The sequence below is a fragment of the Heliangelus exortis genome, chromosome 25, assembly GCF_036169615.1.
Source record: "Heliangelus exortis chromosome 25, bHelExo1.hap1, whole genome shotgun sequence".
In the NCBI taxonomy this organism is placed as follows: domain Eukaryota; kingdom Metazoa; phylum Chordata; class Aves; order Apodiformes; family Trochilidae; genus Heliangelus; species Heliangelus exortis.
Window position 1 is genome coordinate 2639025 of NC_092446.1, and position 21111 is coordinate 2660135.

Consider the following 21111-nt stretch of genomic DNA (forward strand, 5'->3'; position numbering starts at 1 on the left):
GGACTCGAGCACAGATCCTATGAGGAGAGGCTGAGAGAGCTGGGGCTGTTCAGCGTGAAGAAGAGGAGGCTCAGGGGAGACCTCATCACTCTCTACAACTCCCTGAAAGGAGGTTGGAGCCAGGTGGGAGTTGGTCTCTTTTCCCAGATGACTTTCAACAAGACAAGAGGGCACAGTCTTAAGTTGTGCCAGGGGAGATTTAGGCTGGATATCAGAAAGAATTTTTTTACGGAGAGGGTGATCAGGCAATGGAATGGTCTGCCCGGTGAGGTGGTGGATTCTCCATCCCTGGAGACATTTAAAAAGAGCCTGGATGTGGCACTCAGTGCCCTGGTCTAGCAACCGCACCGGTGGGTCAAGGGTTGGACTTGATGATCTCTGAGGTCCCTTCCAACCCAGCTAATTCCATGATTCTATGATTCCTCCTCCTCCTGGTGGCCCTACACACACACACACACACACACACACACACACATGAGTGAAAAATCCAAATAACTCCAGGTTCAGAGAAAGATTTCTTGAGACACTGTTTGGAGTTTTATTGGCAACAAGGCTCTGCCTTCCACATGCTTGGCCCTGCTCTGGTCACCCCACTGCCTTTTCCCACCAGGAACAGAAAGCAGAAGGACCCTCAAGACCCCCCCCTCACCCCGTGGAAGCACTGGGAGAAGCCCGGGGTGGCCAAGATCCACTCTCCCACCTCCAGCCCTTGGCAAAAAAAAAAAAAAAAAAAAAAAACAAACCAAAAACAAAACAACAGCCCCTTAAAAACATTCAGGATGGGGTTGATTTAAAAGCAGAGGGTGGCAAGGCCAGCCCAGTGGGAGACACCTCAGGAGGAGGTGTCTGAGGGGTGTGCTGGGGGCAAGCAGAGCTGGATCTGGGATGGATCATTCTTGGATTATCCCACCAGTGAGCCTGGAGACCCTTGATTTTTCCCCATGGCTCTTCCCTGCTTCCCACTGGGATCTCCTTGAAACATCCAAATCTCCTTAGCAGGGGAAGCCTTGAGCTCCATGTTCTTATCACTTCTCTTCCTGGAGGATCCAATGCTGGAAAACCATCCTGGGGCAGAAGAACCTGCAGCTCCAAAAAGCCCCCACACTCCTGGAGGGGTCTAAAGCCCTACACCCCGGCATGGAGGGGGTAGGGGGAGGAACAAGGGGTGCACATTATAAATATAAAATCATTATCTGCTACAAACAGAAGACAGATATTGTACATCTCTGACCCATATACACAAAACACAATATACACAGAACGCCTCGGAGGGGCAGGGGGGGGCTTTGCCAGGGGGTTTGGGAGATGCTGCTCCCTTGCCAACCCCCCTCATGTCTCCCCCTGGGCACCAGAGGGGGCTGTACCGACCAAAAGTCCCATCCGAACCAGGGGTGGATGGAGTGATGTCCCCCCAGCCCTGCCCACCCCGGGGAGAGGAGGATGAAGGAGAGGGCAGGTGCCAGGGGCTCTCTCGTGAACCCAAAAAGTGCTTGGGGGGGTCTCTGGACCCTGGGAGCAAAATTAGGCCCTGAGAGAAACTTCTTGCCCTGCCACCCTTGGGGAGAAGGGGGGGGGGAAAGGTTTTTTTTCCAGCCAGGCGGGTCTCTGATAAGGCATTTTCATCTGGGAGGTGGAGTGAAGGTGGCAGGAGGGGGAAAGGGAGCAGCCGGGGCAGCGCACGTGGCGGCAGCGAAGCCAAGGTGGTCCCAGCTGGACAAGCCCAGGGCAAGGAGTGGAGAGGACAGGAGGGCTTTGTCCTCAGCTCAGTTTATCAGTGAAGCTGCTTTCCAGGTCCCCTTCCAGGTCCCCTTCCAGCTCTCTCCCCCCTCTCTCCCTGGCTGGAGCCAGCGGCGCGGCGTCAAATCCCGAGGGTGTTGGGAGCGGCGCTTCCAGGCGGATGGAGTGGCAGACAGGCACACGTTCAAGAGTTAAGACAAGAGTCAAGGTGAGCTTTGTACAGTGAGGAGCAGCTCCTGGCCGGAGTGTCCGAGGAGTTGGGATGACAAAAATGCCACAGTGATCAGATCGGGCCAGGACGAGAGGGTGGGCAAAGGGGGAGAGGAGGGAGCCGAGTCCTGGCACCTATCGGCGGTAATGATTGGGGGCATCTGCAAACATGTACTTGAGTCTGTAGGCTTCTGCCAGCAGGAGTCCAATCTCTTCATTCCCCCAGTGTATCGTGGGCAGGTTTTGTAATAACATCAGAAGGCCCTGAAAGAGGGGAAGGGGCTGAGTTCGAGGGGGCTGAAGGCAGAGCACAGCTCAGAGCTGGAGGCAGCAGCGCTCAGTGACTCCGCACCACGTCCCAGGGACAGGGTTAAGCTGAGCTCGTGTCTACATCTGAGCCAGTGAAGCACCTCAGATGTCCCCAAAGCCCTTGAGGCAACAGGCAAGGGACTTATCACAAGCTTGAGCCTGGGGAGGGCTGGATAACTGATGTCTGAAGTTCTCTGTCCTCAGCACCAAGGCTCAGAAGTTACTTTGAGGCAAAAATCCTGAGCCTGGGTGCTCCTGGAGCCAGCTTTGAGATGATGGCCGAGTGTCTCCGTGCTGAAATCCCAACCAGAGCTATTCCCTCCCCTCTACACCCCCAGGTATTTCCCTCCCAGCCCCACAGACTTACTTGGAAATCTTCCTCATCCAGGATCTCCTTCCTCCACTTGATCAGGAAGGCAGCACAGACGTAGAGGTGGAAATGGGAGAATCCTTCTGGCTCTGACTGTGGACAACAACAAAACTCTGGCTCAGCTCTTGCAGCTCAGCTGGAACACAACTTCCCCAGGCACAGCACGTCCTGCTGAGCCACCCGTCACCCACAGGGCTCTGAACATCCCAGCTCCAGGCTGCTTTGCTTCCCTGCTTTCCTGGGAAGCAGAGGGCTGCCAGAAGAGCTTCATCCCAGCCCTGTTGAGGAGGAATTGTGAGCAAGGTCACAGTGTCCCCCAGGGAAGGATTCTGCAAACCTGGTAGGTGTCCCAGAGGCGGATGGTGCAGCGAAGAGGCAGCTCCCTCATCAGCAGATTGTTCATCCAACGGAAGGCAAACTGCAGGTATTCCACCTCATACTTCCTAAAGTGATTATGTACCTGCTCTGAAACAGCACGTGTCACTTACACACCTGGGGACCAGCTCCTGCACACACCATTGCCCCCAGCACACTGTCAGGTGCTTTCAGGCTGATGCTTTGCTGTCCCAAACACCTCCACTCCTCACCAGCCAGAAAAAAAAAAAATCCCAGGGGGTTTCTGGCTGATTCTCCCCTGTCCTGCTTCAATCCATGTTGTAGGTGAGTTTCTAGTGCCTGAGGGTACTACTTGCAAAGGAGACCTCCTGCTGCTGTGACAAAAGAGCCTCCAACCTGCTCAGATGCCCCTGTCACCTACCATCAATCCGGCTCACCAGCTCCTCCAGGGCTTTGACTTTCTTCTGGATGCCTGGTTGTGCAAAGGTGTAATTATCCTGTGGGAAAAAAACTGAAGTCAGGAGCAGCAGCTAGAAATGCAAAAAAATCCAGATCCCCAGCTCCACAGGGAGCTGAGATTCCTGTGAGTCAAGCAGATGTGGCTCTTGAGCACCAGGATCACCTCTCTGATGTGAAGTCCCTGTCAGGCCAGCCACAGTTCATTTATTTCCCCAGGATTTTACCCACAAGTTTAGCTTGGTGAAGTAACAGAATCCCCCTGATGAAGATGCAGAGTACTCACCCAAGCCCAGAGAGCAGATGCCTGCACTGCTGCCCCAGCAAGGGCAGAGAAACCTCACCTGAATCCCATCCAGCAGTTTGCTCATGCACCAGAAGCTGTCGGCTTCGATGCTCCCCAAAACATCCTGGGACAGGTTTGTCACATCAAAGTTCTCCACGTCCTCCTCTGCAAAACAGAGAGGGGAGAGCATCAGGAAGATGGGGACACCAAGGGGTTTTACCAAGCCAAGGCAGAGCCCCAGGAACCACAAGGCCCTGTGCATGACATGAGAGCACTGACCTCATTCTCCAACCCAGGCAAAGGGCCGAAGGACCCCAAAAAATTCAGTGGCTGTGACCCCAAAAGTGGCCATGATCCAAACTCAGCCCTTCCTTTATCAGGGAGGGGGTCTAATAAAGAGCATCTGGCATTTGGTTTAACTGCTGGGCCAGTGTTAAACCCTGACACTTGTTTACACAGAATGAAATCTCCCTAGCCAGAGAGTGAAAAGCTTCCACTGCCTTCAACAGGCTTTGGATCAGACCTTAAAAATATTTAATCAACAAGATTTCTCTGTCACTAATACAGCCTTGTAAATTCCTTTTTCCTTCTCTTTACAGTGAGAGCCTGCAGGCAAAGGGATTACAGCATTCCAGCATGAATGTCAGCCACGAAACACAAGCAGAGCTGCAGAAAGAATAAAAATGCAACGGGTGGAAATGCCCTGATCTCCAGCTAAAAGCAAGAAAGCCAAAAGCAGCAGGGAGAAGTCAATCTGCTTTCTGAAACTCTCAGCTTGAGAAACACACCTGTACTGGCAGCACAGGAATCTTTTCTTTAAATGGTTTATTTGACTTTCTCTTTATAATTCACTCATTCCTCTCCTAGAACAAGAACCAGGGCCAGGCCCAAGCTTTGAAAGCAAAGCCCTCCCACTCTCCTCTCTCCATATTTTAGGGAGACAGCAAAACTCCCTGGGTGCCTAAAAGAGCCCTTTCCTCCAAGCTTCAAGGAGGTTAAGGACATTCAGATGCAAATCCCCCCTTAGCATTTTACCTTCCCTGGAGCTCAGCAAGGTTATGGAACTGAAGTCAACTCAACCAAGCAGCAAAGACCCAGTAAGAGGTCAAGATGCATTCTCCAACCTGATGGGAGAACCCATCACACCCTCCAGCAAGCCAAACTTTCCTGATTTTCAGAATTTCAAACCCCAGGGGCAGCACCTGTGCTTCAGACAGCAAATGTCACTTACCAACATACTCAGAGAGGAACACAACAAAGAATGGAGTGACCAGGTCATTGATTCCCTGCACATAGCCACTGGCTGGGTGTCGAATGGCCCAGATAAACAGGATTCTTTCAAAGATCTAGGGAAGAATGAAGGAAAGCAGGTACCTGCATTAGCTGTGCACAAAGGAAAGGCAGAAAAGCATAACTGCTGAGCTCAGGGAGTGGAGATCATGTGCTGGCAGGCTCCTCTGCAGCAATACAGGTGAGATAAGCAGCATAGAAGTCCTAGGAGAAACTCCTGCATCAATTACAGATCCCACACACAGGCCAGCTCAGGCTCCTCCTCAAAACCTGCACTCAAAGACACCAACAGACACCAACTTTCCAAGATCCAGGTGGTTTAAGACCCTTCTGCCCATCCAGCAGGGCTGCCTGTTAGGAGAGCAGCACATCTGGCTGAACATCAGGGGAAACTGAGGCTGTGATCTCTTCTCAGCACAGTGTTCCCAGCAAAACATCACAGACTGGGAGAGCTCCCAACAGAGCAGCCTCCCCACAACAACCTGGGTGTTATTTCCAGATTATCCCAGCCCCAGGACACTGCTGACACAGCACATGCCCATGCTAAGCTTGTATCCAAGGAGGACAGATTCCCAGAGCTCCTGGCCACCTCTCAAACCAACCCCTGCACAGGTTTCTTACATCCTGCTTCACACAAAAGAGAATTTTTGAAGCACAACTGAACTCCTCTGCTGGTTCAAATGCCTTCAATTTATCTCAAAACAAAACCTTCTAATTTTTTACCAGCTCTTGGCTACATCTTGCCCCAAAAGAACTGATCTCATAAGCCCTGAGCTCCAAGTTGGGTATCTTTCAGATACATGGGACAAACTCCAACAGTTTCTGCAGGTATTTGCACCAGGAGCTGTCAGCCAGGGATGCTGTCCTGCTGCACTGCTGGTCCAGCTCCACACCCCCCCACAGCACACGTGGGGCAGGAGCTTCACCCCCCCCTTACCTCCTGGACAAGTGGCTGCTGGAAGAGGGGGATAAGTGGGTTGGTCCTTGGAATGTCAATGTGGATCTGGAAGAGAAGGTGGGTTAGATACAACAGTTGTGTTTTCTAAGAGCACAATAACTCATCATGTGTGACCAGAGAGGAACCCACCCCTCAGTGTCCCCTCTAGTGAGGGCTGCACTTGCTGATAAGAACATTGAGGGCTACAGATGAGAGCTGCACTCAGAATATCAACCACAGTTTTATCTCCAGTCTCCTCTGCTCAGGTGTGGGCAGATGAACAGAGCTGGGAAAGATTGGGAGCCCGGAATGGAGTTATCCCATTGGTTTAGAGAAGCTTAAACACAACCATAAGAGGATGGGCAGAAACATCAAACCCTGTCCCTGAGACTCCCAACGGGTACAGGCAGAGAAAGTCCTAGCAGGACCCCAACCACATGGACAAAGATGGAAAGAGAGATAAGAAGGTGAGAGGCAGGGGGGTTGTACCTGTCTGTACGTGTCCTGGTGGTGCTCCTCATTCCTGGAATCATAATACTGTTGGATGAAGCCAAAATATTCCTCCCGCTTGCGCTGCAGCGTCAGCTTCCGCCGCTCCGTGTTTGCAGGGAGATAACCCTGGGAGGAAAAGCCCTGTCAGGACAGACTGACAAACTCTTCCCTCCCCACAAACCAGCCCTCAAGTCCTGCCACAGTCAGCTGCACACACACACACACACACACAGAGATCAGGCACAGAGACTGATGAGAAAGGGAGAAGCCTTCACGGGGTTTGGCTTTCCCAGCCCCTGATGCCTTTCCTGGGCTCGGAGCACTCCAGCTCCATGGGATTCAGCTTCCCAAATGAGTGGATCCCAGTCCCAGCACAACCTGGGCTTTGTGCTCCAAGAGGTTACAGCAGTTATGCTCCCTGACCAAGAAAAACCCCACAGCTCACAGAACCACACAACTGTTCTGCTTGGAAAAGACCTTCAAGATCATCCGAGTCCAACCATTGACCCAACTCCACTGAATCCAGAGCTCATCCCTGTCCTCCTTCAGCACCACCACCTCCTCCATGGCTTTTAAAAACCTCCAGAGATAGGGATTCAACCCTCTCCTGGGCATCTCCATGACTTTTAAAAACCTCCAGAGATAGGGATTCAACCCTCTCCTGGGCATCTCCATGGCTTTTAAAAACCTCCAGAGATAGGGATTCAACCATTTCCTGGGCATCTCCATGGCTCTTAAAAACCTCCAGAGATAGGGATTCAACCATTTCCTGGGCATCTCCATGGCTCTTAAAAACCTCCAGAGATAGGGATTCAACCATTTCCTGGGCATCTCCATGGCTCTTAAAAACCTCCAGAGATAGGGATTCAACCATCTCCATGGCTTTTAAACACCTCCAGAGATATTGGAATCAACCTCTCCCTGGGCAGCCTGGGCCAGCATTTCATCACCCAGAGGCTGGGCACAGACACAGCGTGAGCAAACCTGGTTTTTTTTTGAAGGTCCAGGAGTGTTATGTCCCTGGCTCAGAACATTCCCCCAAAATTCCTGCATCACAGCTCCAAGCACTCACTGAGAGCAGACGCCAGGTCACGGGCCGGACCTCTCTGGGCACCCCGGGCCAGCTGCATTTCCTCAGCTCATCTGCAAACGGACAGTGGTGGCAATGGATTAGATCCTAGGCACGTCCAGGTACCACTACACCTAGAAGGAGAGGAAAGCCCAGTCTGCTCCTGCAGGCTCTGGAGACACTGAGCCTCTAAGGAAGGCTCCACATTTGTGGTGACTGGGGAGGTGGGACCAAGGAAAGCAGAGAATTCAGCTCAGCTTCTGCACAGAACTGATGGAGCAGGAGCTCCAATATGCCAGAACCTTGGTGCAGAACCCAAAAGCCCCCAGTTGATCACAACCATCATCTGTGAGATGGAGAAAGGCTGGGAACAGACAAGAAGCTGGTGGAGGACACCACCATCTGCCAACAGAGCACTTTGTGCAACCACCCCACTACGGGCAGTCATTTTATCCACCTTGAAACAGACCCAAGTTACAACCTGAAGCAGGCAGCAGACCCCCTCCTCTGCCTTCCCCTTCCCATCCCCCTTTTGCCACACTCACCCAGGTCTGTGTTGTGGCTGGACAGGAGCTGCCGGAACTTCTCCAGGCGAGTTTTCTCCCTCACTGTCATGGGGGGAGCACCCGAGGCGTTTTGGTCCGAGATTCGGGCGACGAGCGGGATGATGGGCCTGAGGGGAAGGGACTGCTGCTTCTGGAGGGGACTCCGTACACAAACCTCCTCTGCAAGGAGCAGGTGAGGTGAGGTGAGGAAGGAAACTGCACCTCTCCCACCCTCCCTCTTTCCTCTGACCACTGCCAGAGCCCTGAAGAGTTCACCCTTCTCTTCCCCAGCAAACAGAGCATCACCGGCCCGCTCGGATGGATCAGCTGCTTGAGCAGCATCTGTTGGGCTTCTTGCAGGATTTTCCCCCTCCTATTTCTCCTTCCCTTCCCTCCTCCTGCACCCAGACACTGAGCTGCCAGTGGATCAGCCTTCCCTCTTCACGTGGGAAGAAGGACACAGGAGACCAGGAGGCAGAAGGAGCTGTGGGAATCCCAGAAGTGACGTTCAGATCAGCTCTGCTGGTGATCGAGCTGATTGCCAGCACAGCCTGAGGTGACAGGCTGCCAATGCCACCTGCTGGCAGTGGGGACCTGCTGGGTGACTTCCCCAGCCCAGGCAGCTATCTGCCTGTGAGAAGGTAGCATGGGGAGAAGCTGAGGCTCCCCACTTCCCTGCCCAAGCTGTGCCTCACCCAGACCTTCAGGAAGAGCAGCACACTGGGACACAAGGGAAGCAGATGGTGAGCAACCCCAAACAAGAACCCAACAGCTCTCCAAAATCCTCTAGCACCCAAAACACAGGATCCTGTGGGACAGATGTGCCTGCACACAGGATACTGAGCAGCAGAGAATGAAGCATTAAGGCCAGGACCTCAAAAATGGCTCCTTGAAGTCCAGGATACAACAAGGAGGTGAAAGCTTTCATTGAGCTTATGGGCTGTGCCACAGCTTCTCACCAGCTTCTCACAAGTGTGTAGTAGCAAGAGGCTGAGTTCAACCAGAAGAGCACTGAACAGCAGCCTGCTCCTGAAGATGGCTCTTACCAGAGGTCCTGGAGAGCTGGGCCTCACTGCTGGACTTGATGACCTTGCAGTTGGTGGGCACGTTGCTGAGAGCAGACTGGGCCCGCTCGGGTTTAGCCCGCAGCTTGCTGTGGTTCTCCAGAACCTGGGCTGCAGTGGCCTTGGCCACTTTAGAGTTCAGAGTTTGCAAAGAGGAAGAGGAGGAAGAGAAGTCCTCATCTTCATCATCACCAATGTCCCAGGCATCACTGGTGTTACGGGCAAACTCGTGAAAGCTGGAGGCCTTCTTGCTTTTCAGCGGCAGCGCGTTGGCCTTGGAGCGGTCCTTGATGAAACTGGGAGCCAGAGAGAAACAGAAACCAGAGCCAGGCTGTTAGAGGAGTCCATTTTCTATCCTTCCTTATGTCCTTGGCTCCAGTCAGCTAGTCCCTTGTCCCTGTTCCTCCTCCCAAACACAAGGAATGTTTTAAGCTTCCCTGGGCAGAACCCGAGCTGCCCGCGAGAACGGTGGCAGGGGACAGAGAGCAGAGTGGCAGCAGTCAGCTGGACAGGGGCCAGGCTTCCCAGCTTAGGAGGGCAAACAGGAGAGGCAGAAACTTCCTCCAGCTCTGCTTCCCCTCCACCTTAGAGAAAAGTGGTAGATTAACACCCCAAAAATTAAAGAGAAGTCTTGTGACCCGGGAAGAGGCAGTCACGGGACAGACAGAGCTGCTCTGTGCTGGGGGACACTCCCAAAACAGCTGAGGTGGCTCCCAGCAGAGCCCAAGCCTGGTTCTTTTCCCAGGCAGAGGAGAAGCTTTCCCATTTACCCTTAGGTGACAGGAGTCAAAGTCCAGCAGCTAAAGTGTCACAGGAAAAGGAGAAACCTTCACCGTGACACAGCACGAGATGGGGACAAGGAGGCAGCTGGGGTCAGCTCTGCCTTTTCCTGCTGGGATTCTACAGCTGGGGCAGCTTTTCTTCCCTGGTCCTTAATTCCTCTGACTCCAAAGGGGAGCAGAGGGCTCAGACACAATTGCTTAAAAAAAAAAAAAACAAAAAAACCACCTGTTTCCTTTGATGTGGTTGGTACAATATTGATTTCTGGCTATAAAGGGCACCAGCAGATAAGCTTTCCCTGCAAGCTTTCCCTGGAAGCTTTCCTGGAGCTCAGGGCAGCACCACATCCCACTGCTGCCCTTCTCTGCTGGGATATCCCAGTGCCAGGGAATGCTGGAGACCTCCAACTCCTGGAGGACTGAGCCCAAAGCCTGCAAAGCCTCGTGGCCTGCTTCTCCAGGAGATAAACACTCACTTTTTGGTAAGCCGGGGATCCAGAGGAGGATGCTGTGCTCCATAGACAGGTTGGATGCTGCAGGAAAGGGAAAGAAAAGGAAGAGAAAAAAAAAGGATGAAAAAAAGCTATCGAGCACCCACAAAATATTCTCCACAGCCCAGACTGGGGTCACACTTCTTGCCTTCTCTTGGGAGCTAAATACAGAGCAAAAGCAACCCCAATAACCTTCTGTCTCCAAAGGCTTGGATCCAAAGTGCCACATCCAGCTGAAGATTTGCTCTTTGCAGCAGCAATCAGAAGCCTTGTTTAAACTCTTAGGCTCCCTCCAGCCTGAGCTGGGATTTGAGATCTGCTCATTTCTGCACCACTCACTCAGTGCCAGTGAGCACGTGTCTCAGTCCCCCTGCCTTACACACTGACATTCATTCTCCTTTCCATCAAGGGGATTTCCAGATTTGGGAATTCAGGTTTCCAAGGAACAGAGGAAAAACTCTGGATCAGTGAGACTGAGACCCCTCTACAAAACATTCAAGGCTATGAAGCCCAAGCTTGCTCTCAGGTTTGAAGCCAAAGCTCCAGTGAAGCAGCCTCTGGTATGGTATTTGGTTTGTCTTGGGTCCAAATCCCAGATTAATCAACTACTTCTTAATGTGCCTTGAAATGAGTGACCAGGTCCCAGCCCCCCAGCTCCATGCCCTGCAGAGTAGGACAGAGAAACCTGAGGAGCATCATCTTGCAGAGGAGCTGAGTGCTCATCACTTGGTTTTACAGACTCTGGATGTGAGAGAGGGATCCTGAGTTATCTTCTCCATTTGGGCAACCATTCACAGCCACCCCATCCCAAAAAATCATCTCCTGATTCTCCCCATCTCCTGGCAGACAGCACATGGTGGAGACAAGGGCCCATTCAGAGCTGGCACACAGGGGACAGGCTCCTCTTGGGTCAACAGAGCTGGCCTGGTTTCCAGGAACTGCAGATGGTGCCCAGCAGTAAAACAAGAAGAGCTCAGCCATGTAGGAGGAGGATGACAGCCTGGTGCAGCTGGAAAGCAAACTGGGAACCAGTTGATGCTGAGGAGGTGGCAGCAACAGGTCCAGCTGGTGGGAAGAGGCACAGAGATGCAGGACAGAGGCTGGAAACAACCCCAGCACAGAGAAATCCTGGTGGGGAAGCCTGGCAAGGGGTGGGCTTGCTGCTGCAGGAGCCATTCCTCAAGTGCTAAAAAGGCTCCCTGTGTTTACCCACCAGCAGAGCAAGTCTAGGAAAAGAGTTTGCTGAGTAATTAGCATCTAGGAGTCAGCACAGCTGCTCAGCAGAGGCTTCCCCGTGGGTGGGCACAGCAAGCAGATTATCAGGAGTAAGAAAAACAGCCCCTCCAGAGCAGTGCTGCTTCCCAGTGACTCATGGCAGCTCCTTGCAGCAGAGGAGCTGGCAGAGCCTCCCTGATCCCCAGCACCCAACTCCCAGGCTCTGGTGACAGCAGCCACAAAGCTGGGATCCACAAAGCCTGGAGCCACGTGGAAAGGGATGAAGCTCCCAAGTCCCAGGAGTGATGTGTGAATGCCAGGGAGGAGGGGATGTGGCAGCCAGCTCTGGGTGAGGAAACCCTTTCCTGAGGCTCTGAAGCAACTGGGTGAAACTGGGTGATGCCTTCACTGGCCACTGGTGGGCTGAAGGTCCCACCTCCAGGCACCTCAGGTTAAAGAATGTGAACCCAGGTTCCCTCCCCCCAAACAAAGCATCCTGAGCTGATCTGATGGAGGTGACAGTGACAGTCCCAGCAGGCTACAGACACAGGGCTGGCCAGCACGGGTCAGCTCCAACCACATGGAGCAGGTTCACCCTGTGTTTGTCCCATCTTTGCTGGCTCTCTGCCCTCCCCACCCATGCAGAGGGTGCAAGAGGCTGGAGAGGAGCAGTGCAAATGTTCCAAGGTGTTCAACAGGTGACTTCCAAGACAAACAAGCAGATGCACAACTGCCAAAGAGCAAGTTGGTGCCATGGTGGCTCTGGTACCCTTGACATTTGATCCTGCTCCTTCAGCTCACATCCTGGGAGCTGCCTCCCAGCAGATCCTACAGCTCCACAAGATGTGAGGTACCAGATCCAGCTTTTACAGCTGAGAAAAGGGAAGCCAGGCAGTGACACCACCAAGTAATGCTCTGTAACTCTCCTTGCTCTTGTCTGCTTCTCCCTGACACAGCCCAGTAGCTGAATCTGCTGTCTCCAAGCTCAACTCCCTGCCCGAAGCCATCTCAGCTGAATTTTCCACAAAGCAAGCTCAGGGCAGGCACCACCTCTCAGCAAACTCATCGTGCTCCCAAATGACTGGATGAGTTTTCCTGTCCCAGTTTAAGCTCTCTGGGACAGGCATTTCTCACCACCAGTGCCTGGTACCAGGGCTGTGGTCCCCGTGCTTCACCATCACTGCAGGGTGTGGGGTATTGACACTGCAGCAGAAGGAATATCCATGGAATCTCAGTGCCACTTGGGACACAGGACTGTTTCTCTCCTTTGAAACCAGTATTTTAATACCCACCTGGGAGCCTAAAGAGCAGGAAATAAACAACCCCCCCATACAGGATAACACAACCTGCCAGCTCCTCCCCAGGAAATTAATGAGGGGGAGAGAAGCCCCGGTGCAAAAAAAACCCACAAGGCAGTAACAGAAACCTGAAACAACATTTAGTAGTCGTGTTGTGACCCTAAATCTATAGGAGAAAAAGCATCAACTAAAAGCTCATACAACTAAGTGGCCACATGCAGAAAGTGTCATGGGAAAGGAAGCTAAAACAGTCTCTAAATCTCTGCAAAGCCTCCCCCTGCCAGCTTGTCAGGGCAAAGGGAAGGGAGAGCCAAGAATCTGCATGGGGAGATCTCTCAAAGCTCAGATAAAAAAAAAAAAAAAAAAAAGAAAAAAAAAGCCACCACAGACACAGCACATCCCACCCCCTCCTTTCCTGGGTGTGACACCCAAGACCTCTCAGTAACCATCCCTGGAAAGGCTGGGCACACACAGGGTACTTGGAGGTGGTAAGAGAGCTCCTGGAGAGCAGGAGATCTGCCAAAGAGCCTGTCAGGAGTGCCAAAAACCTGTCAGGAGTGCCAAAAACTTGAGGCTGGAGTGCATTGTCTAGGCAGGACCAGCTGCCTCCCAGACCGGTTCACCTGGTTTGAGCTTTCCAAGCCAAAGCTCAAAGTCACCCACTGGAGATCTGAGCCCACCAGCTGGAAACACAGCTGTGACCCCCCCCAAGTAAGGAGTGGGAGCAACTGGGAGAGAAAATGATCCCTGGAGAGCACAGCACCTTCTTTCTTCCCCCATGAGCAGAAGCTGAGGGATGTGTAGTGCTTGTTGCTTTCCCTTCCCACAGACCTGGACCCACCAAGCTGAGGGAGCCAGCCCAGAGACAAAGCAGTAAGTGAAAGAACATTGATTAGAAAGAGAGATTGAACTGACCTGGCAGGATTTAAAGCCCATGAAGCGTTTCAAACTCTGTCTGCACACCAGGAGGGGAGGGGCAGGGTTCAGATAAGGCACAGGAGAGTAAAAGTGAGGAGTACCAGATGAGCAGAGCACTTGTAAATTCCATCCCAGAGAGGGGGGTGCCCTCTCCTCATGGGAGCTGTGCTCCCCAAGCCCTGGAGGGAGCATCTCCTCCATCACCACCTGCCTCTTCTTTCCCCAACACCTCTCAAATCAGACATTTCTCTTGTTTCAGCCATTCCTGGGGGAGTGCAGTTCCCTCGACAGGAACCAGGAGAGCACAGCCCCAGGAAGTGAAGCAGGGGAGGTGCACTCAGAAAGCCACCACAGCCCTTCCTACGGGGGAGAGGGGGACCAGGAGTGAAGCCCCCCAGAGGACAGGAAAACAGGGGGGCACACGCAGTGGCAGGGGACAGAGCTGCTGCCACCCAAGGTGACACCTCTAAGGGCTTCAGGAAGGGATGAGGTTTCTTCAGGATCTGTGGAAAGGAGGATGGCACAAACCTGGCTCTAAAGCCACCCCTGGGAGAACTTCCCAGGACCTGACCCCCTCCACCCTGCTTCCCACGGGGAGAATCTGCACACGAGTGTCCCCGCAGCCCCCACGCAGATGAGGGGACAATCCCAACATCACCCCTGTCCCTTAAGCAGAGGAACTTCCTCCAGCAACACTCCCTTGCTCCAGGGGCTGGGGTGTCCCTGGTATCCCCTTTGCTGCAGGGGGGAACCCCGGGACCCCCAGCCCACTCCCCTACCCCACACCACCGCTTTGCAGGGGGGAACCCTGGGACCCCCAGTCAGGGTAGACACCCCTGGAACCCCCCAAACCTCCCAGAAGAGTACCCTGGGTCCCCCAAAAAGCTCCCCAGCCCCACAGCCGGGCAGACACCCCTGGTACCACCACCCCCATCCCAAACTCTTCCTTGCAGGGGGTACCCCGGGGCCCCCAGCCCCTCAGCCAAGGTGACTGCCCCTGACAGCCCCTTCCCCAGGCCGAGGGGCTGCTCCGGCTCCTCTCAGCAGAAGAAGGAGGCTGCGGCCTTTGCACCTTTCCCTCAGGGATGGGTCGGTCCCGGGGAGGGTTGGGCCCGCACTCACCTGCCCGGCAGCTTAGCGCTCCGCTTCCAGAACTGCCTCCCGCTCTCGGCCGCCATGGCGGAGGGGAAGAGAAGCGAGGAACGGGCCCGGCCGGCCAGCCAGCGAGCGAACGAGCCCACCGGCCGGCCGGCCCCGCGGCGCAGCGGCGGAACGCGGGGGAAGGCGGCGGCCACCCGCGGGGCCGCCTCAGCGCCGCCCGCCCGCACCTCCCGGCGCCGCCATCTTGGGTCCGGGCGGGGAGAGCGCCGCCATTGGTCACTTCGGGGAAGGCGTCTGGAGACGGACCAATGGGGAGGGAGAAAATGAGTGACGTCACGCGAAGGGGTGGGGTTCAAAGGGATGGAGGCGGGGCTGTGTGAGGAGGGAGAGACCATTTTGGGAAAAGGGGGGGGAAGAGGGGCTGAACCATCCCGCTCCCGGAGGGGGGTTTGGTAATGGAAGCAAACTGCAGAGGGGGATGGAGGAGAGCGGGGAAGCGGAGTGGGGACAGGAAGAGCCCCGGGCAGGGCAGGGAGGGGAGGGTTAAAGAGGGGAAGGAGAGAGAGAGACCATTGACGCGTCAGGGCGGGGGGAGACGCCCAGCAGGCACCTGGGCGAAACCATCGGGAGAGGACGAGGGGGGGAGAGCGCTGAGTTCCCCAGCCGGCCGCGAGGGGGCGCAGTTGGGCCCAACCACGGAATGGGGCGGGGGGGGACACGGGGTGAGCGGGGACACGGAGCGTGGGGACACGGAGAGGGGGGACACGGAGAGTGGGGACACGGAGCGTGGGGACACGGAGCGGGGGGACACGGAGAGTGGGGACACGGGGAGTGGGGACACGGAGAGGGGGGACACGGAGCGGGGAGACACGGAGCGTGGGGACACGGAGCGTGGGGACACGGGGCGTGGGGACACGGAGAGTGGGGACACGGAGCGGGGGGACACGGAGAGTGGGGACACGGAGCGGGGGGACACGGAGAGGGGGGACACGGAGAGTGGGGACATGGAGAGGGGGGACACGGGGAGTGGGGACATGGAGAGGGGGGACACGGAGAGGGGGGACACGGAGAGTGGGGACACGGAGAGTGGGGATATGGAGAGGGGGGACATGGAGAGTGGGGACATGGAGAGTGGGGACATGGAGAGGGGGGACACGGGGAGTGGGGACATGGAGAGGGGGGACACGGAGAGTGGGGACACGGAGCGGGGGGACACGGAGAGGGGGGACACGGAGAGTGGGGACACGGAGAGTGGGGATATGGAGAGGGGGGACATGGAGAGTGGGGACATGGAGAGTGGGGACATGGAGAGGGGGGACACGGGGAGTGGGGACATGGAGAGGGGGGACACGGAGTGGGGACATGGAGTGTAGGGACACGGAGCGGTGTCACGGGGCCCGGTGTCACGCGGGGGTGGCACTGCTGTCACCCGTGGCCGTCACCTGCCCCGCACTCAAGGATTCAGCACCGTTTGGGACCATTTCCACCTCAGGGTGGGTGGGATGGGATGGGCTCCTGCCCAGCACCCGGGGAGAGGCCTGGGGAGCCTGAGGGGATGTGGCAGCACTCGAAATAAGAGGAAAATTAAAAAAAAAATAAATGAAAACGAATAAATACATTTAAAAAATGAAGGAGCAGACACGTTGGGGAGGATGGGGCTGACAGCCCAGGGCAGTGCAGGCTGATCCCTGGGTCCTGGTCACCTGAGTGCTTTGCCCTCATCCAACCTTCTGGAATTGCTTTTTCCCTCTCCATCACCTGCTCTCGAGGGACTGGGAGATATTTCAGAGAGATATTTCACTGCCAAGACAGTGGCAGCAAGCCCAGGACCTCTGGTTGTAGCCCAGGACCTCTGGTTATAGCCCAGGACCTCTGGTTGTAGCCCAGAACCTCTGGTTGTAGTCCAGGACCTCTGGTTGTAGCCCAGGACCTCTGGTTATAGCCCAAGACCTCTGGTTATAGCCCAGGACCTCTGGTTGTAGTCCAGGACCTCTGGTTATAGCCCAGGACCTCTGGTTGTAGCCCAGGACCTCTGGTTGTAGCCCAGGACCTCTGGTTGTAGCCCAGGGTCTCCAGAAGCTTTCGATTCTAAACAAGAATGAAAGCCAAAAGAGAAGAATCGGTTCCTTTTCCCATGCAGAGGTTGAAGTTGAGAAAAGAAACTCAAGAGCTGGCAAAAATAGAATATTTTTTGAGGTACCCAGCTGCAAGGAGATTACTTCTGGTCAGGAGCTGCTGTGTTGGAGTAGGAAAAGTTTCCAGAAAGGAGCTGGACCCAACAGGGAGACATTCAGGGTGGAAATGCTGCTTTTTCAACCCAGAGTTTAAAACTTGTGGGCTTACAAAATACTTCAAAGTTACTTCAAATCTCTTATCATGCCTGTAAACTCTGAGAAATGGGAACTTTTCTGATGTCTGAGTAGGAGCCCTTGGTGTCAGGGGGGGGATGTCAGGGGGATGGCTGAGCCCCCCACTCTGTCCATCTGTCCTAAAGTCACTTTTGTTGTCCTCATGTCCCCTGTGGAGCCTTCTCCAGATTCCTGCTGTCCCCTCCACCCTGGCAAGGTGACTTTGCCTTGCTGTGCCCTGAGGGACAGATACTCCTTGGAGGAGTTTCCCCTCCAGCTTTTCCCCAACAATTCACGCATCACCTTCTGGTGCTTCGTTTATTGTTTTTTATCAAAGGCTTCGGCTGGAAACACCCAGCTAGAAAAACAGGAGAGTGACCCCTCCTCCCTGACAAAGGAAGGTGCCTCATTGTCTCTGCTCTGCCCACATCCTGCTCCTCTCCCAAAAAAAAAAAAAAAAAAAAAAAAAAAAAAAGTGAGAAAACCCACCCAGAGGATGGAGGAAAGGACTGAAACCCAAGTCCTTGGCATCCACAGCTGTGCTTTGATTGCCAGCGACAGAAGGAGCCAATTTGAGCCCAATTTACACCCCTGGGGGGGGATCTACACCTATGCACACACACAGTGAGCAACTTACTACCAGTAGTAGCCTGGCACCAAGATTGTCACTGCCAGGACACATCCCTGCACTGGGCTTGGCAATATGGTGCTGGTTCTGGGTTGGTACCGGTGGCTTCCGAAGCCACAAACCTCTACCAGGGGGGATGGAGAGAGGGGGCTCAGCCCTGCCTGCCCAATTTTTGGGGAGAAAGATGAAAAATGACCTGAAATGACATTGCACCACTTCTGGTTTTCTCACCACTTTCCCAGGGGAGGGAAAGCTCTGGTCCTGCAGCCCCCTCGCCCTGCCTGGGCCTGGGTGACATTTCAGGTGACATTTCAGGTTAACTGGAGTGGCTGCTTCCACCTGACACAGGAGCTGTCCTTTTCGTTTTTTGGGTTGCTTAACCCCCTCCTAAACGGCAAAGAACACAGTTGATTAAGGACACAAAAATGCTGCTCGGGAGGAAGGGGCCCAAAAGCTCAGGAAGAGAGAAAAGAATCACTCTGAGCCCTTTCAAAATACATTTCTTTAGCTGAAGCTGGGAGGTTTGACTCAACTTTTCACACTGGAAAGGTTTTGTGGTTGTTTCATTGTTTGCTTTTTCACTGGTGAATAAAGTGGTGGGGTTTTTTTTCTCATTAAAAAATGAGAAAAAAAAATGGTTTTTTTTTCTCAGGCTGAACGGTGCAGTTTCGGTGTGTCACGGGGGCAGGGTTAGTGCAGATCCCACTCTGGGGAAGGTTGGTGTAAAAACCCAAAACCCAAATCTCTGGTCTCACGTGGGGCTTCAGGTGTCTGAAACCAGCACCTGACCCCCTCCTCACCACGGGATTTTTTTTTTTTTTAGGAGGAGATTTGCAAAAGGACACATCCCACCCCAGGTTCATGCAGGGCTTTGGTCTCATCTCCTGGAGGACTCAATTTCTGGGGGATGTGAGGACATCAAGAGTCCAACTGGGAGCTTCTCCAGGATTGGTCCCAGCCCCAGGAGGGACAGTGCAGGGAAAGGCAGGTGAGCCCAAACTCCACCACAAAGCATCTCCTGCGAGTCAGGGCTCTGTGCCTCAGTTTCCCCAGGTGCCCCGTGGAGATAATTCTGTTGCCACACAGGCTGCAGGCAAAGCACTTGGAGACTGACACGCACGAGGATTCATTACTGGGGAGCTGGAGCCCTGAGACACCAGCTCTGCTGATAATTCACCTCATCCTAAGGCAGGTGTTGAAAATAGCTCCTCTGACTCACTGTGCTGAGAAGGGCCAAGGGTTTCAGACACCACCTCGGGGGCTGTTGGATGTTTTCTTTGAGACAGGACATGGGGCCAGATGCCACCTCTCAGTCTCCAGCTCTTGAAGTCCCTGGGGTGAGTCCAACCCTGGCTCCCTGGGCAGCTTTCTCCCCAGTGCTCATCTACTTTTTTCCAGCAATGACAGACATTTGGCTGTTGCTCATCTCCCATTCCCATCAAGGAACGTGGTAAATATAAATATCCTTTTTCCTGGGGCTCCAGGCTCCCCTGGGTCAGTCCTTTCAGCATCACCAAACACCTTGGCTGGGGATGGATGTGTACAGAAAGCCATGGGTCTGATGAGTGCTGGCCCTTTGCAAGTCAACAGTCATCCAGGGGACTTCAGTGCTCCCTGAACAGAAGGTCCAGCAGCCCAAAATCTCATCCTAGTCCTGCTTCATAATTTTTTTCCACTTTCTGGATTATTTTTTTTCCCCTATGCTGGCACCAGGGAGCAATAAAAAGTTGTGAAATGGGGGTGGGAAAGTAACGCTGGCTTCAAGTAATTCCCTGCTAGACAGCTCCTGTCTTCATCCTATGCTGGCATCAAAGTGCAGTGAACATTTTCCCATTAAGGAGAAACAAGGGGTGAAAAGATCCTTTCCTCTCCTCCATGGAGGGGAGAGCGAGGGGCAGGTGATGCTGCACCTTCAGCTCCCCCCTCCCATCTCCCACATTCCTTTCCCTGTCACTGAGCCCTGGGACCTGACCCTGATGGCTTTAAGAACCCACTCCCAGGGGATCAAACACACACACACACAAACACACACGTCCTTTTCCAACACCCAAACCTTGACTACACCCGAACAGGACGCGACGGTCACTGGGGGGGGGGGGGTTCTTGCTGGGGGGGATGTGACACCACATCTTCCCCTCCAGCAGCACAAGAAAAAAAAACATCAGCAAGAAAAACCAAGCAACTATCAGCACCACAGCCCCGTGCTGGACCTGCTTGGCCTTTTTGGGGAGAGTTTTCTAAGAACCAGGGCAGCAGTTGGGGAGGGTTTAGGGGAAGGGTGCGGTGGAGCTCAGGCTGCAGCGGGCGCGATAGCGTTGGGGGGGGGGTGGTGGGAGAGGGGGGGTGGTGGCCACCCGAGGGGCTCAGGGTCCTCAGGGTAGCAAGGAGTGTGATGAGGAGGTTTGATTTGGTGTAAGAGCAGCTTCCCGGATGGGTCTGGGGGTGGGGGGGGAAAGAGAGAGAGGAGGTTAAAGAGAAACCACATCTCAAAATAGAGCTGACTTGGAAGGCGCTGGGAGCTGCGTTTCCTGCTTCGAGCAGCCCTGAGGAGATGAAAGATGCAGCTGAATAAAAAAAAAAACAACCAAAACCCAAAAAAACAAAACAAAAAAACCAAAAAAACAAAAAAAACCCACCCAAACCCAGTTAATACTTTCTGCTGGAGGCAGAGGCATAGTAGTGACACAGCACTCCAGTCCACCCAGCAATGGTGGGATGTAGCTCCAGGAAATCCCATGACTGGGAAAGTGGTACTGAGAAGCCTGGGGAAAGGCAGGGAAAGGGGCTGCTCTCTGGGCACGGTTTTTTCAAGCAAGAGTCATGGGCAAACCAAAAAACCCCTGCTCTGGGTCAGGTCTGGGTAGGGTAAGAGTAAGCAGCTTGCTTGCACACAGCTGAGCTCCAGGAGGTCAAGCAGCAAGTTTCAAAATTCAGGTGAACTTTTTTAACAAGCCAAACAAACAACAAAACCCAAGGAAATAAATTAAAAAAACAACCCCAAAACCCTACAACACCCTTGAAACCAGAGCTGGCAAGCGGGGTTTGACATTTTTCAAGGTAAAACTTTTGAGTTTACTGCTGCCTGGTAGTGACCAACTTCTCGTAATCCGGAGACCGACTTCCTCTCCCTCTGTGGCCGGAGGTGGGGACAGCACTGGTGGCTTCCTTCACCCACCAGCACCCAGCATGCAACACCCACTTCTTGCCAACAGAGCCGGAGCAACAGGATCTG

General features: G+C 54.0%; 1 protein-coding gene across 1 annotated transcript; it reads right to left on the bottom strand.

Moving 5' to 3' along the window:
• Positions 1 to 514: 514 nt before the first annotated feature.
• Positions 515 to 15168, bottom strand: TBC1D22B (TBC1 domain family member 22B). The gene is made up of 13 exons (XM_071768185.1): positions 14925 to 15168; positions 10357 to 10413; positions 9084 to 9397; positions 8038 to 8217; positions 7496 to 7566; positions 6421 to 6549; positions 5932 to 5997; positions 4936 to 5050; positions 3763 to 3869; positions 3384 to 3459; positions 2964 to 3091; positions 2624 to 2719; positions 515 to 2211 (listed from the first exon to the last, which is right to left on the bottom strand). The coding sequence occupies exons 1-13, from the start codon at positions 14978 to 14980 to the stop codon at positions 2083 to 2085; spliced, it is 1524 nt and encodes a 507-aa protein (XP_071624286.1). The 5' UTR covers positions 14981 to 15168; the 3' UTR covers positions 515 to 2082.
• Positions 15169 to 21111: the final 5943 nt, after the last annotated feature.